This window comes from Calonectris borealis, chromosome 3, assembly GCF_964195595.1.
Source record: "Calonectris borealis chromosome 3, bCalBor7.hap1.2, whole genome shotgun sequence".
NCBI lineage: Eukaryota > Metazoa > Chordata > Aves > Procellariiformes > Procellariidae > Calonectris > Calonectris borealis.
Window position 1 is genome coordinate 117752304 of NC_134314.1, and position 15886 is coordinate 117768189.

Sequence of the window (15886 nt, forward strand, 5' to 3'; positions counted from 1 at the left end):
AGAACTGCACCAACAGAGCAAAAATCGTAACACTTAGGTCCTGATTCTACGAAAGGAGTTTGACAGAAGCTGATGGCAATTTGTGCCAACAGCAAGTTTCCCTGTGCAGGCTCTCCACTTGCACTTGCTATCTTCAGTGGGGTTAGGCTCAATTTGTTAATCTGAAACTAATTTTCTAAAAATGTGATTTTTCATGAGATTCATATCTTTCCGAAGCCTTACCAAAGCCCTGAACAACTGCAAGTAGCTATGAGAGAGCCAAATAAAAATATTTGATAGTTTTGACATTATGCAAAAAAGCTGAGACTAGGGATTATCCAAAAGCAGGCACAGCATACCTCATAGCAAGTCTTATCGAGTGGTCTTGACATAGGATGCCAGTCCACTAGTGGGAGGCAGTAAGTCACTCTGTAGGGCAAGTACTCAGCAAACAAGACCATCCAACCTTTACCTTGGTGAGCACCAGAGAGTGCCACCCATGTTTGTTGACACTTCTTGTGGTGTTAATACCTGCCCAACGGAAGATCAAATGAAACGGATCACCTCTGTTCACATCACTTCCTTTTCATCCCTCAAATAGCTTCCATTTACAAGAAGAATAAATATTTCTAGAAATGTAAAAAACAGTATGGTTATGCTACATTTAGAATGCCAGAAAATAAAAGGAAGGCCTTATACCGCTGCTTACAGTAAGAGTGTAACACTGATGGGACCTCTCTGTCATACTGCAAAGCACCAGATATGCTGCTCCAACTCTAATAACCTACCTTAAACACACATACCCCCCCATGTCCAAAGTGGTTCTTTTTTTTTGTTTTAAGAACCAGATTAATAGTTGAAATATCCTAGCTTTTTCTCTATCCAAAGATGAGTATTTTGGAACATCTGAACTGTAAATGGATCCGCCATTTCTGAGTATGAGGGAAATACATTAAGGATTCTTTACCTTTCGAAAAGAATACTCAGATCTTTTTTTAAAACCTAGGTGAGGTGGGTGCCAAAAGTTAAAAATACGGGGAAGACAAATCTTAGATATGCTGGTAAATATTTCTTTGGACTTAATCATATGAGGCCCCAGAAATATATATGTAGAACATCCATTCACAAATCACCCTTTCTCTCTTTATGCTATATCCATAAAACAAGACAAGGAATAAACAAAATAAAGAGTAAAAAGAAAGAAAAAAAAGAAACAGAAACCAAAAGAAGACTGAACCTCCCAAGTGGAAGGATGATAAGATGTTCGAAGCCCTTCACTCTTCTTCTTGAGAAACTCGCAGCTCCTCATTTCCCCAAAAGTCTGAAGAAGGAAAGCAGAAGTGGCTTCTACACAGAGTTGCTGCCCCAAAAGAAGAAACAATACCTACATGATTCAATTTCCCAACTTCTTCCCACTCAAACTGCCAAAGAGCAAGTCTGTGGTCTGCTTTCTCTCTAGTTGCTCCTGACACTTCTCAGGCAAACAATACTCCTGTCAACCTTGGAAATGTGTGTCCCCTTCTCCTCCCATGAAGTTTGTGCTGTCAACAGGAAGGCAAAATTCCTCCACACGTGCGCCAGACTCCTACTACAGAGAAGACGCAGGGACACTCAGGACAGATCCTGTTACTGGCAAATGGGATAGGAAAGGTAGAGCTGCTTCTCAGCATGCCTTCAGACCTCACTAGTGAGGCTGCCCACACGATGCACAGCAGCTTTTGCTTAGACAGACGTAGATTTCCTGTCCATTTGTTCATTTTAGGCATTGTTTTCCTATCCAACAGAAGCACCATCCTATGCCCAGAGGATTTCAAGGGAACTATAGCTTTTGCCTATACTACAGTTTGGGAAAGAGTCACACTGGCTCTCAGGCTAAAGTAGCAATTACTGCAGCCACTACAACAATTAACATACTGCAGTCAGGTTTTTTAGTTGAGAGCATTTTTTCCACAGGGCCACAGCTGTGCAGAAGTCCACAGGACTTCTTCTTGCTCAGGACTCCATCAGATAGGGTATAGGTAAGACGGTAAAGTCAATACAGCACCTGTGCTTTAAAACTCTCAAAAACATACATGCAAATCTGTAATCCAGTAAATATTTTTATGTACTTTAAAATAGATACTTTACACATTTGGGATCACTCCATGGTCTGTAACAGAAATCCCTAAGTACTTAGAAAATAAAAAAAAAACAGAGAAGGAAAGGAGAATCAATAAAACACTAAGGCCAAAACTGGACAGTCAAAGAGACAGAAAGTTAATTTTTTGTTGAAAATGCAGGAGGTCAGTATTTTACAAACGCATAGGTATTTCTCTCAAGAGGATATACTGTGTTTGAAAGATTAAAGTAAGGAAAGGTAAGAAACGATGTTTGTCTATGCACACAATTTTAGGATTGTCTATAAACCCAGGAACCATCGCAATCCTAAATGGCTTTTGGAACCAACAAATCCTTTAGCTCTCCACATCCCAGTCCATCCCGGTTGCCATTAACATGGGTGTCATGTGCCAGCATTACAGAGAAAAACCCCAAATACTTGCTCCAAACGTTACTTCCCCACACCAACGCCAACTGCTTATAAAAGCTGTGCCCGACGAGCGCGGCACCGCCATGCGAGGAGCCGGCCGTACCTTAGCGAGAATACGCCGGGAGTATCTCAGGGATGCCGTCGTCATATCTCTCCCCGTCGCATCGTACGGAAAACTGCCCGGTCTCGGAGCTTGGGGACAGCGCGTCGGTGACCTGCGGGAGAGAGCCCGCATGAGAGAGGGCCGCGACGGCCGTGCTCAGGGTGGCCCAGGAAAGCCTGGCTTAACGCCGACACTTCCACACACGCTCAACGCCTCCCTGCCAGGCACAGGCACCGATTTCAGACACCGCCCGTTTCCCACCGGGGGGTTACCATGGAAATACAAAACGTAAATTTGCAGAAAAAGGAGAGAACCGGGCGGCACCCCCCGCGCCTCGAAGTTGGCGCCCCTTCCCTCACGCCCTCCTCTCCTCCACACGGCCCAGGCCGCCCCCCGGCCCTCGCCCCGCAAAGACAAAGGGCACCCGGGAGAATTCAACTTTCCCGGCCGCTCTCCGGGAGATCCCCCCGGCCGCGGGCGGAAAGGCACCTGCGCCGGCGGCCTAGCGGCGGGCGGCTGGGGAGTGCCCCCCTGCCTACCTGCGGCGCCGGGCGGGCGGCGCGGCCTAGCGCGGCGCCTCCGCGGCGACACGTCGCTCCCCCCCGCGCAGGGCGGCGCGGCGCAGGAAGCGGCCCGGGCGGCTGTGGCGGCGGCGGCGGCGGGAGGGGCCGAGGCACCGCCTCTCCCCGCCGCCCGGGGGAGGAGCCGCCGCCGCGGCCGGCGGAAGGGGCTGCCCCTGCCCGGCCGCAGTGGGGCTTGCGGCCGTCCTTTCGGGAGCGGCTCCGGTTCTTGGCGCGGGGCCCGCCTCGGGGAGGCTACAGGGCTGAGGTGCCGCCGTCCCACCCGGAGGGAGGGGACCCGCAGTGCCTGATGCCGCCCCGAGAGGCGGGAGGCTCCGCAGTGTCCCGCGGCCGAGGGGCCGCCATTTGAGACGCCCCGCAAGTGCCCCACAGCTACAGCACCGCCATCCTGGGGTGTCAGGGGCCCCACGAGTGACTCACAGCCGAGGTGCTGCCATTTGAGAGGCCCCACGAGTGCCCCATGGCTGAGGTGCCACCATTTGAGAGTCCCTACAAGTGCCCCACAGCTACAGCAACACCATCCCAGGGTGTGAGAGGCCCCATGAGCGCCTCACGGCCGAGGTGCCACCATTTGACAGCCCCCATGGACAAGGTGCTGCCATTTGGGAGTCCCTACAAGTGCCCCACAGCTACAGCAACACCATCCCAGGGTGTGAGAGGCCCCATGAGCGCCTCACGGCCAAGGTGCCACCATTTGACAGCCCTCATGGACAAGGTGCTGCCATTTGGGAGTCCCCACAAGTGCCACACAGCTACAGCACTGCCATTTGAAAAGCCCCACGAGGGCCCCACAGCTACAGCACTGCCATCCTGGGGTGTGAGAGGCCCCATCAGTGCTCCACAGCCAAGCCACCGCCATCTGAGAGACCCCACATGTACCCCACGGCTGAGGCACCGCCATTTGAGAGTCCCCACAACCACCCCATGGCCAAGTCACCACCATTTGAGAGGCCCCACAAGTGCCCCACGGCCAAGGCACTGCCATTTGAGAGTCCCCACAACCACCCCATGGCCAAGCCACCACCATTTGAGAGGCCCCACAAGTGCCCCACAGCTACAACACTGCCATCCTGGGGTGTGAGGGGCCCCACGAGTGACTCATGGCCAAGCTGCCACCATTTCAGAGGCACCATGAGTGCCCAATGGCTGAGGCACCATCATTTGAGAGGCCCCACAAGTGCCCCACGGCCAAGGCACTGCCATTTGAGAATCCCCACAAGTGCCCCACAGCTACAGCGCTGCCATCCCGGGGTGTGAGAGCCCCCACAAGTGCTCCACAGCCAAGGTGCCACCATCCTGAAGTGCAAGGGGTCCCACAAATGCGCCCCAGAAGTGTCCTCAGCGGGGGGAGCAGGGTCTCCTTGGCGCCATGGAGGCCTCGTGGCTTCCCTCCATGCCAGCGGTGAGCAGGCTCTGTGACGGCGGCTGCTCCTGCATGGGTTTTGGCCACGGCCGCCGCGCCGCGCAGCAGTGGCCACAGTCACGCTCAGAGACTTCAATCAGGCGTCGTACTCAGCAATCCCCTGGCTGGTAACTTCTTATTCAGACTTACATTTTAGGCTGTAATTCTTCATCAGGCCACATAAGATGCTGAAATACAGGGACACGTTAGGTCCCAATTAAGCAAAAACAGCCTCATGCCTGATTGTGCCTTAAACACACTTAAATTCTCGCCTGTAGTCCTGCGGCAGTCAACAAAAGGTATCAAAACACAGGGAGGCTCTGATTAATTAATAGCAGTAATTCCATTTGTGTTAACGAGCAGAGGCATGTGAGCACGTGGCTATGGGCTGCATAAATGCACGTATGTGGAAATCCATGGGTTCACACCCTGGCTTGCAGCTCGCTAACTCATTTCTGCGTCTGCCCCTGCGCTGACACCAGATAGACTGGTGTCACTCCAGCTGGGCTGAAGATGTTTTCTTGCTCCTCAGTAGTCGATGTTGACAGACTTTTTTTGGGTACAATTTGCTTTGCAGACTCTGAATTGATAAGTTCCAAATGGCCGTCACCGGGATCAGGTGCCTGGGAGTCACAGGGACCCTTTGATGGCCTCCTTGAGAGATGTGTCTGACCTGACCCATGTTCACCCTTTGGCTCGGGATGCTCCTTTGTCAGGTAGCAGGCTCCTGTCTTCAGCTTTTCTCTTGTCACTAACGTACTAATGGCAACAGAAAGCTGCTGACACCTGTAACGACCCTGTGCCAGTCACTGGTGCAGCAGGGTGCAGCAGGCTGGGCTTTTTGCAAGAGAAGGAATGAGTTGTAGATGGAGAAGAGAGAAGTACATACATACACACATAAGATAAATAAATAGCGGGAAGAAAATACAAGAGAACTGTGGAGACACTTTGTTCACCACATAACCCTGCATTATTTGCTTTGTTCCAGTCACTGTCCTCGGGAGGCTGCATATTGTGGTTGCAGTATCCCATCCCATCCCTCCCATCAGACTTAGTTTGCAACACGGCAAAAGGCTGCATCAGGCTAAAGATCACTAGCAACGCTCCCACAGGCTGTGAAGGCTTTATCCCAAAGGATAACCAGATTCGGTACATTTAAAGCACGTACCCATCAGCAAGCAAGCCGTTCTACATCCCACAGCGGAGGCTGTGGTTTCAGGTGCGTGGATGTTGTGCTCACAGGGGGAACTGCATGCCTCTGTCACTTCAAGGCTGTGTTTTGCCACTGCTTTGCCTCCAGCAGCAAGACTGACCCAGGTAGTCACACCTGTGTTTTGCTGCTGGTATCACACACCTGGGCTGCCATTTCCAGTAGGACTACTTTCCCACCTCGCATCAGCGTGGACTTGAGCGCTAGGCTGAGTCATGGCTTTTGGACCCAGACATGGAATCTCCTGGGTGACAACTATTTGTGGGACCTGCTGTCCCACCCAGCATGCAGCTATCTTCCTGTGGGGTTGTGGAGCTCAAGTCAGCTGTTAGCCCTGCAGACCTTAGGACACTGCAGAAAGGAACTCCTGAGAGAAGTAGGTGGGAGGACTTCATTAGCGTTTACCCTCAGAGGCCAATGGAAATTTGTGGCTGCAGCTTTCCTGCTTTCACTGCTTAATTTCACTTTCTCAGGCCACCACACATCTGGATGCGCCCATGGGTCCCCAGGTTTCAGATTGTGAAATACTGAGTATTGGAGCACAAATAAGAATCTTAAGATGCCTACCTTGCACTTATTTCCCTCTCACTTCCCTATCTGCAAGGCCCCAGATGGCCTGATGCCACAAAGCCAAACAAAATCATCCACAGTCCACATGGAAGCATGTGAACATGGTGGAGATCAGTCCAGGATCCTTCCCTTAGATAATCATAGCCTCAGCCCACACGTCTTGCAGCCCTAGTTGTGCAACATCACAATTTACTGAGGGCACGGGGAGCACCTTCAACTCCCTTTTATTTACAGTATGAGTACGGCTGTTTTCCAATAAGCAAAACATTCCAGCCCTGTTTGGAAGTGGTCATTTCATGCCCAGATGGAGGTTTGGGTGGTTTTGTTGTTGTTGCTGTTGTTGATTCATGTTAACACCCTAAAGCTGCAACGACTGGAGAGTGAAACCTGCTGCTGTGGATCCCAAGCTTTTTGCATCAGAATATTCCTGGCAGTTTTTACAATGTCTTTGGGGCTCACAACTCACGCAGCGCCAAAGTTGTAATTGCAAAGCTTATTGAAAGCACAGCTTAACGTGCCTCTATGTGGACTGAAGTGCTGGCTACTCAGCCTGGCCCGCTGATCGCCACTGACGTGTGCGTGACAGTCTCGGAGACACTGACGTAAGCTGAAATAGCACCGTTTGCTGCTTTGCATGTGAAATTGCAATGAAATCTGATCTCTTGTCGTACCTTGCAAAAGGTAACTGGTTTATACGATGAGTTTAAAGAGCAGAAGATGTGGCACTACCAGAAAGAAATACTAGTTTAATATTACTATGACTTCATAACTGATGGCTTCAGTGTCAGTGGTCATCACCACCACTGCTGTGCTCTTTTTACATCCATTATACCTTTCCTAGACGTGCTTTAGAAAATAAAGATGTACCTTCTCATGGTTCAAAATACCATCCTTGGCTTTCTGAGGTGCTGGAATTAATACCAGCTCAGCATAGCTCAAACAGGCTTTATTGGAAGCTGGAACAGCAAAAGCAGTAAAAACCCCATGTTAAATATTAAATGCTTGTTAGGAAGCCAATGGGAATTTCCCTCCAGCAACCTGCAAACGTCACTCACAATATTTTCATAGCATCTTTTCCACTACCTGGCAGAAATCTCTTTGTCCCTAACAGCCTCAGCCATGTTCAGACTGCAGGCACACATTTGACACGCTCCCCATGGGGAAAGCGTGGTGGTTTGGTGGTTTTTTTTTTTATGCTCGGGGATCACATTAGTTGGAGTCTATCTGTCTTCTAATCCCCAAAACACGACATAGTTGCAATAAATGTAAAACTGATTGCTGTATATAGATCCAGACTGCAGAAAGACTGACTTTGCAGAATTTATTCACGTGGATAAAGTCAATGAAATCAGAGAGGCTGTGGGAGGGACGGAGGCTGTGTTAGCCCTGTCCTCCATTGCGGTTCTGCTGTGTGTTACTGTTGTCTCAGATGAACGTCCTCAGCTGTGTGGGTTGAGGATGGCATTCCTGCCTCGCTGCCTCGTCACTGCTGCCAGCTGGCTGGGGGTGTCCCCATGGCTCCTGCAAGCACTCGCAAGAGAGATGGAAAGTTTGGGTTTGCCCAAATCATGTTCATTGTTTGCTTTCGGTAGTCTGACTTTTTGGAAAGGGACCTGGGAGTATCTACATAACCACTTTCCGCTGGCAAAGAGACAGATGGGAGGGGATGGGAAGGGAGGGGAAAGGCAAAAAGAAAGGAAATCCCCAGGAGAGGAGCAGCTGTGGGTGGTTATTAACTACAGCCGCTGTTTTTGAAGGGAAAGCCCTTCCCACAGCCTCGGTGGTAAACCAAATTTCCCCTCTCCAGCTCTATGGGTCAGCCTGAGGCTGAAGGTGAGTGCTGTAGCGTGGGTACCATTTTCTATGCCTCCCTTGGATGAATGATGGGCTGATACACTCGCCGCTGCAACGTGTCCGGTCCTGGTCCGCAAACTGAGCCGGAGCCAAGTCCAGCTGTGCAGGATTGACCTCAGTCCTCAGCTGGTGAGGTTCAGATCTCCGATCTTGAAGCATCTTCACGCGAGTCAGGGAGACATCCTGCCAGGTTAATCTCAATCGATTGCTCAGAGCAGCTTTAAAAAGAAATTTTGCATCACTCGCTTAGCATGAAATGACCTTTATGTAGAGCTGGGCTTACCCTTCAGTTGACATTTGCCCAGGAAGTACTGATCTGGCTGAAAACCTCAGGTCTGTGTTTCTCTTTCACCAGAGAGGTACGTTCAAATCGGCAATGATTCATTGTGCCAGAGACACAGGGGAAAGCCATCCCCTCAAAGTGACCTTTTAGCCATGCGCCCTCTTGTAACCTTTAATATTTTTCAGTTGCAATGAAGAGAGTCTTGTTATCTGCTCACACAGGGAAAGTAACAAATTGTTTGATTTTCTACCTTAATTGTTTGATTTTCTACCTCATGCTTCACTGACGTTATCTCCAAGTTAAATGTTGCTACTGTTCTGCTGCATTTTGTATTAACAGCAAAGCTCTCTGTTCCCCTTGGGAAGAATAAACTAATACTGCATAATATTTGTGGACCAGAAGGAAAGGGTGACGGACATGCGGTTACCTCCTGCTGCTTGCTTTTCTGACTGTCATCTTTTGGCTAAACACCACGGTGGCAGTAACAACGCCAGTCCAACCCAAGATATCTCCTTCCCCCCAGACTGTAGGATACTCGGTGGGTGATTTCTAGTGACTGTGAGAAGAAAGGTTGTTTTCAATCGTAACAAACTTCCCCAGCGTGGCTGGTCTTGTCAACTCTCATATTCACAACCTGAATGTGCTGACGGTTCTCTGCAGATAAGAACGGCCATTTCTTTACCGGCAGAGTTTGGTGAGAAAATTGTGAGTCAGTCAACTATAGTTCACTTGATGAACTCTGTCTGCCTCTTCGAGTACAACTTATGTCTGTAAATTATACTTCTATGGTAATTCTTCTGACTGTAAGATTTCAGTTATCTCTGCTTCCTACTGATTGCCGAGGGCCACGTCGGCTTTGCTGAGAATGTGACTCAGTGCTGCCAGTGTGTTACAGTGCCCCGGTGACATAAAACGACAACATCCTTATTCCTGTGCATGTGGGACATAGTCCTACAGAGACTCTCCTAGGTGAACAACTCCAATCCCCAGTAGTTTTAGCCAGGAAAATTTTTCTACCGCTACTTTTTCAGATACGTGAGTTCAATTGGCATTTTTGAAAAACAACAGAAATACGACAGGGATTTTTCCTACGCTCACTTTGGTTCAGGAGTCTTCTGCGGAGTTTTCCTGGAAGAGAAACAGGGGAAACAGTGGGGTTTGTGATGTAGAAAATAAATGGTAAAAAGAACAAAGTAGCTCGATGTTTTCCCAGATACGAGAGAGTGCAAGAGACAATAAAAAGTAAGGAAATGTGTATTACTGGTCGGTGGCAGAACTAGTAGCCAACTATTGTGAAAGCTGGATTCTCTCTAGTAATATCTGGGCTCCTTTCTTGCTATAGTGTTTCAGAAGGTCCTTGCTTGCAGGGTCCTGGTACCGCGAGCTTTCAGAAACTTTCACAGAAAACTTTTGCTCAGCTTGTAGTGCAAATGAAAAAATGAACAAGGTGTTGGGATCTATAAGGAATATGAGGGAAAATAATGATTAAATGTAATTAGAGGGGCAGGTCCCCCAGGAATGCTGAGTGTAGTGGGTAATCTTGTCTCTAAAAGAGCAGCATTAAACAATGATAAGAACAACCAAACATCAAGGAAAAGCTCTCCTTGGAGGAAGCAAGGGATATAAAAGAAATATGTAAAATAATGAACACTGCAAAGAAAGCAGATGGAGAGTTTCTGTTCTTTTTGTCTTCAGTGATGTGAAGGGATATTAAGACTGAATTTTTCATGCCAATAGCGGGGAAAACATTTCCATGCCTTGTGTAAGTGGAGCGTGGTGCTCAATGCCACAAGAAACCTTTCAAGACAGGAGCTTAGAAAGATACAGAATGGGATGGCAGTTTTATAGGGCAACATTAGTGGCTTTCAAAGTTAACACATACGACAATTTTGAAAATTATTTTTATCACGTCAATCAAATACTAACTATTAGAGCTCAGGATCAGACCCATGTAGAGAAGACAGATGACTGGCCCACCTCTGCACTCATGGGTCACCACCTGACGTGCTGTATCCTTGCTATAGGCAAGATACAGGGCAGGATGGGTGCCTGGTCTGACCCTGGAGGACAATACCCACATTCTCCTTCAGAGATGAGAATGAGCCAGGCACTCCTGCATGTCAGAGCGCACAAAGGGTGAGAAGAAGGGGCCTCCAGGAAGGAAAAGTGGCTGGATCAGGGTAGTGGAGGTCAATGGCTCTGTCTGGAACAGTTTCTTAATAGACTCCATCAAGACACTGTCACAACATAAGGACAGCCCATAAAACAGGAATGCCAAATCTCTCCCGTTGTTCCTAAAAGATACGGCATTTATTCCTCCATGTCTGCAATGGTAGCGGAGCCCCTCCTGGCTCTAAGTCATTCCTCAGCACGTTAGACATGCTGCAGACGTATCTGTGTTTAACCCAGTTTCTTCCTGGTAGGGTCAGTCTCCAGTAAAGAGGCTGCGTAAAATTAAAAGCTCTCGCTTCTCTATCTGGAGTGAGCACATTTTATCAGATAGCAGCTTATTCTGATGAAGTGGAGTACATTAATACCTGAGTCATCAGGGGCTCTGGCTTTTTTTATGTCAGCTTTCCAGGCTAGCTTTGTTATGTGCAGCATTCCCTTTGAATTCGGCCACTGCCACCCCGACATTACAAAAGGAGGGATTCTAGTGGGATGCTTTCAGGGAAGTGTAATGGGAAACAGTCTGGTCCGAGCGGCTACTCCAATCTCATCAACCATGGACTCAAACAGGGGTTTTGCTTTTAAATTAAATGGTGACGCGGGAAGTTATTGAAAAACACAACAGGAGATTCTTCTGTTTGGCAACAGGGAATCACTGTGTAAAGACCAGGCGTGCCTGATGCATATGGAATTCACCTATAGCATTTACTTACATCATCCACGGGGATTAAGGTGCCTTATCAAGCCTTCCAGCTTTGCTAGGTATAAGTAAGACTTTTTATTTTGCAGCCTGTAGACTCTTTCTCTAATCCTGCTGCTCTTTGAGATACTTCTGAAGAACTTCCTCTCTCTCTCATTTCTTTTTTCTGTCTGCATCTCACCCTGAGTGTTTTCACCAGTCTAACCCACACCTTTGTACTGCTGACAAATATTTACCTTTCTTTTATTGGCAACTCTCTGTCCGCTTCCACCATTTAGGCTTGAGTACCTACCATCTTGATCTGACCATCTCTTCAGCAATATTTGATGTTAGACCTCCAGACTATAGTAACAAAACACAGCCAAAAATCAATTATTTTCCTTCCTAGATCTCACTGTTTCCAACCATGCTGGTATCCCAGAAGCACTGAAATGTCTTGACATTACTGGATTTTAGTGTATTAGGCACCGTCTAGCAGAGGGACGGACGCGTGCCTACACGCAGGCAGACAATACACAACCCAAACGTTTTAAAAACCTGCATCTCCTAAGTGCATCCTTTTCATCTGAGCATGCGTGAGAGGAGGTGTTTGACTCTTAAAGGACACCAGGAACATGCCTCCGCCGGAGTTGCCACCCCACAGCCATGCAGTAAATTTCTTTTTACAAAACAAGCAGGGTGTCAGGAGCTCCTGTCCTTTATTCCCACCTTTTTCCATGCTAACTCTATTTGGAACAGTTCTTTCTGGCCTCTCAGTCTGTCTTTACTCAGGCAAAGTAAAAGCTCTTGTTTCTGAGATTACTTGTAAGTCAAAATGTGCAGTTTCAAAGCAAGTGATGATGTGGAGTGAGAAAAAAGAAACAAGTTCAAAAAAAGCAGACCAAGTTGGTGATGTCTAAAGAAGGTACCAAGCAAGCAGAGCTGGGATCTTAGGGACTTCCAGAGGTATGAATTCGATTCTAGTTTTACCGCAGGGTTCAGTAGAGATTTTGTTTTAAAAATCAGAGTTAAAGGCCCTGAATTATAGATTGTTTTAGACTTTACTCTGCTCTAGGTTGCAAGGTCCACCGGTAGAGGGTTCAGCCACAGGAATCCCAACCAAGTAAGGCAGAAGCGACCAAGCTAACTTGTTGCTATCTTAGGTATCACACACATACCACTGAGAGGAAAAACACACACCTTTGTGCATTTTAAAATTCTACAGCTGAGAGGCTGTAGAAGTACCGTGAGCACCTAGATTAAATTGAGGAAGCAGCACGCTGTCCCCTCACAGCAGGCTTCCCCAGCCTGAACGGGGCCACATGCATCGCTGCCTCAGTCCCCCGCCGCCCATCTCTGACCTCGTCTGGAAATACCAGGGATTAAAGCTGATGGGGACCACAAGGATGGTTCTTTTCCTCTAAGGGCATGACTTTGTAGGGATAGGTAATAGCTGTTATTAGGAGAGTGATCTGTGTGGAAGGCATCAACATGCCTTTAAGCGCACAGTTCATCTTCGCTTGTCTTACCTTGCTTCTATCCTAAGCTCATCACAGTTTCAACGTGACTATTATGATTTGATTTAAGTCAGATTTATTGCCAGCAACTGCTTTGTATTACGGCAGATGGCAGCCTTTCCCCAAATTTCCAGAAATGAATTGTACCTGGATTTCAGACAATACATGCCTTTTCTTGTCTCCCGGTGTCTGCTTGCCACCAGCAGAAGCCTCCGTAGGAACTGAGCAACTGGATCGAAGAAGCTAGAGACAGAAACACGACCAAAATCACCTCTTCACATTTGCAGTGCTTGGCTCCTCACCAGAGGTCTGATTAGCTATTGCACCACCTCTTTATTCATCTAGCATGATGTTTCCCTTCCAACTTATATCAGAGTTCAAGATCAAAGTAATTAAAAATCCACGCTAATTCTATTCTTCACCTTGACAACAACACATAACAGAAAATACATCATACTTTGTGGGTAGTATGTCAAAATCAAAGTGACATTTTTCAGTGCTTGATTTAAGAAGATGTTTGTGCCATATTAAAAAGCACCTCTGTTAAACGACCTACAGCAGCTGGCTGAATAAACTCTGGTGTGGGTGAGGCCTCAAATTACTTCATCTGCTGGTGACTCTTCAAAAGAGCCTCAGATACGCTCTGTGGATTCACCCGGCCCTGAAAAGCAAGGAGAAAAGTGACCAGCACTCTTCTGTCCTGCCCCTTCTTATTCCCTGCTCTGGGAGCCAGAACAGGAATGCTTATTGGGACAGGGTTTCTTGAGATGACCACAGGCACACCAAGCTCTTTCTAATACCCCCTAGACCCTGTGGAAGCATTTCTTATTACCACGTGGCAGCTCCCTTGTCCATACTGTGTTTTTATACCTACCTGACTGGTATTAATCTGTCCTAGTGGTCTGTTTCACAAGCACAAGAGAGGTGCAAAGACATCTTCTTCTGGGAGGTCGTTCCTGATGCAAACACAAAAGAACCCGGATTTACTTTTACGTAGGTTCTGCCTTCAGTTTCTACTTTTTATCCTGCTTCTGTTCTCGCAAAATATGTTAATGGCATCCAGATGCTTATTAACACGTTTCATACTAACAACCAGAGACAGGAAATACAGGCCAGATGAGGAAAAGAACAGCTTAAACAATAGTTAAGAGAAATGAGAGGAATTCAGAGTCAGCAGGGCCGAGTAAAATTTACTCTGGAGCCTTCAAGAAACTAATCAAACGGTTGTCAGTGAACGGCTTTACAAACTCTGGGGACAGGAGAGGTCCCACAGGACCAGAGAACCTATTATCAATACTAGGGGGACATCCAAATACAGCGTTAATTAACCTTAAAGACCCACGTGATCCTAAAGCAACCGCTACGGGCTTACAAAAACAAGCCGTATCTAACCAACTCCATTTCTCTCTTTGATAAGGCAGCTGGCCTGGCAGCTAGGAAAGGGAAGTCACAGATGTGCTGTATCTTCACTTGAATAACGCTGGCTCATGCAGCCACCAAAGGAAACGGTCTAGACAACGTTACTGAAGGTGAACAGGCGAGTTGTTTATGCTCAAGGTGTAACGTTCATTGCATCCCTTGGTGTGTCCCTGACAGCCACCACCATGAGAACGTTGGCTCCTGAAATCTGGCCGAAGAGGCAGGAGGCTGTATTTCTGTGCACATACCATGAGAGATGGGAGATGCGGGGAGAAGGGAGTTAATTTCGCACAGGAAATCACCGTCAGTGAGGAAATGACCCCAATTCCCTATGTTACACTCAAGGTCTTGGCATTCACGATCATCTTTTCCTTACATGACATGCGCTCCACCCACCCCCAGTTCAGCTTTTAATGAAAGAAACACATAAAATACCCTTCCACCAATCTACCCAGCCCGCAGAGACTGTTGCAGACTGCTGCTTATATCTGTCCCTCAGAGGAGCCTTTTCATCCTTTTGAAAGCTGCCCTCTTCTTTCCCAGCTCTGTAGAGAAATCTGGCTAACTAGAAATCTCGAGGCCATTATACTGCAGTTCTCCCATCTTCCTGGCTGCATTCATTATTAATAGCTCATCATTAAATTTTAATAAATTGAATATCGGAGGTTGAAGGCTTGTTAGGCACCTTTCCTCCCTTTTTTTCCTTCTAGGTCCATTTGTTGGGCGAGTTCATTCAGTGTCATTGCAGGGGAAGCTGTCGATCGATAACAGGCGTACCTTTTGCAGAAAGTTGCAACATCTTTATTTCCAAACTCCGCAGAAGTGCTTGGAATACAAAAGCTTTTGCTTTGAGTTGTTTTTTTCTTTAAGAAAAAAAGAAAACCAAAACCCCAAACAGTAGGTAAGTCTTTGGTCTCAACTTGCTCTTCAGTTTACTTTATTAGAGTGGGAGTTGACGAGTTCTAGCTTCGTTCATTAATGAGTTGGTTTCACAGGGAAGATGGGAGCGGCTTGGCTGTGTAAGACTGTTGGTCTGCGTAGGACTGATCCTAACGCAGGATCTGTCCCCCAAAGAGCGGTGAATTGGGGATACTCCAGGAGAAGCACAGAAGCCCGTGGCAAGGAGGGAGCATCTCCATCATGTTTTTCAGGCTGGAAGTTGCTCTACCTCCATCCCAGGGGTGCGCAGCCCCTCTCCTGGGTGCAGCAGTGACACTGTCAGCAGCACTAATATTTGCTTGCATAGGGTTGTTTTGGTGTGGGTTAACGCCTCTCACCTTGCGGTTAAAACCTGAAAGAAGGACTCTGTAGAAGATCCGAATTGCTCAGTGTTTGGGGCTCAGGCACCTAAAACTGAAATGCTTCTTGTTAGGCAGAAAGGTACTGAAACAAAGAACCATCAGGATATTTTTCCCCAATGGAGGAGGTGGATGAGAGTCTTTGGAAGGACATACAGCATGCAGGACATGGGCAGGGACCTTCTCACTTCACTCAGCAAGCGAAGGGCCTCGGAGAGGACGTGGAGAAGTTGAAGACAGAGCTCGGGAAACAGAAGCAAGAGCCCTGGTAGTCTGGCAAGCACAACCTATGAAG

General features: G+C 47.7%; 1 protein-coding gene and 1 long non-coding RNA gene across 6 annotated transcripts in view; both read right to left on the reverse strand.

Moving 5' to 3' along the window:
- The window catches only part of VPS54 (VPS54 subunit of GARP complex), a 52263-nt gene extending 49025 nt beyond the window's left edge, over positions 1 to 3238 (reverse strand). For 3 of the 5 annotated variants that reach the window (XM_075147608.1, XM_075147610.1, XM_075147605.1), the window contains exon 1: positions 2610 to 2721. Coding sequence is in view for 2 of the 5 variants with exons in the window: in XM_075147606.1 (XP_075003707.1) it covers positions 2610 to 2654 (45 nt within the window). In the remaining 3 variants the exon portion in view is untranslated. Of the gene's footprint in view, positions 1 to 2609; positions 2722 to 3098; positions 3120 to 3148 lie in introns of those variants that run through there. The other 2 variants (XM_075147606.1, XM_075147607.1) reach the window with 2 other exon arrangements.
- A 4433-nt stretch (positions 3239 to 7671) lies between these two features.
- LOC142081072 (uncharacterized) lies at positions 7672 to 15886 on the reverse strand. The gene is made up of 5 exons (XR_012673218.1): positions 14745 to 15886; positions 13749 to 13830; positions 13431 to 13535; positions 13022 to 13117; positions 7672 to 9637 (listed from the first exon to the last, which is right to left on the reverse strand). It is a non-coding gene; the product is annotated as an uncharacterized LOC142081072 (long non-coding RNA).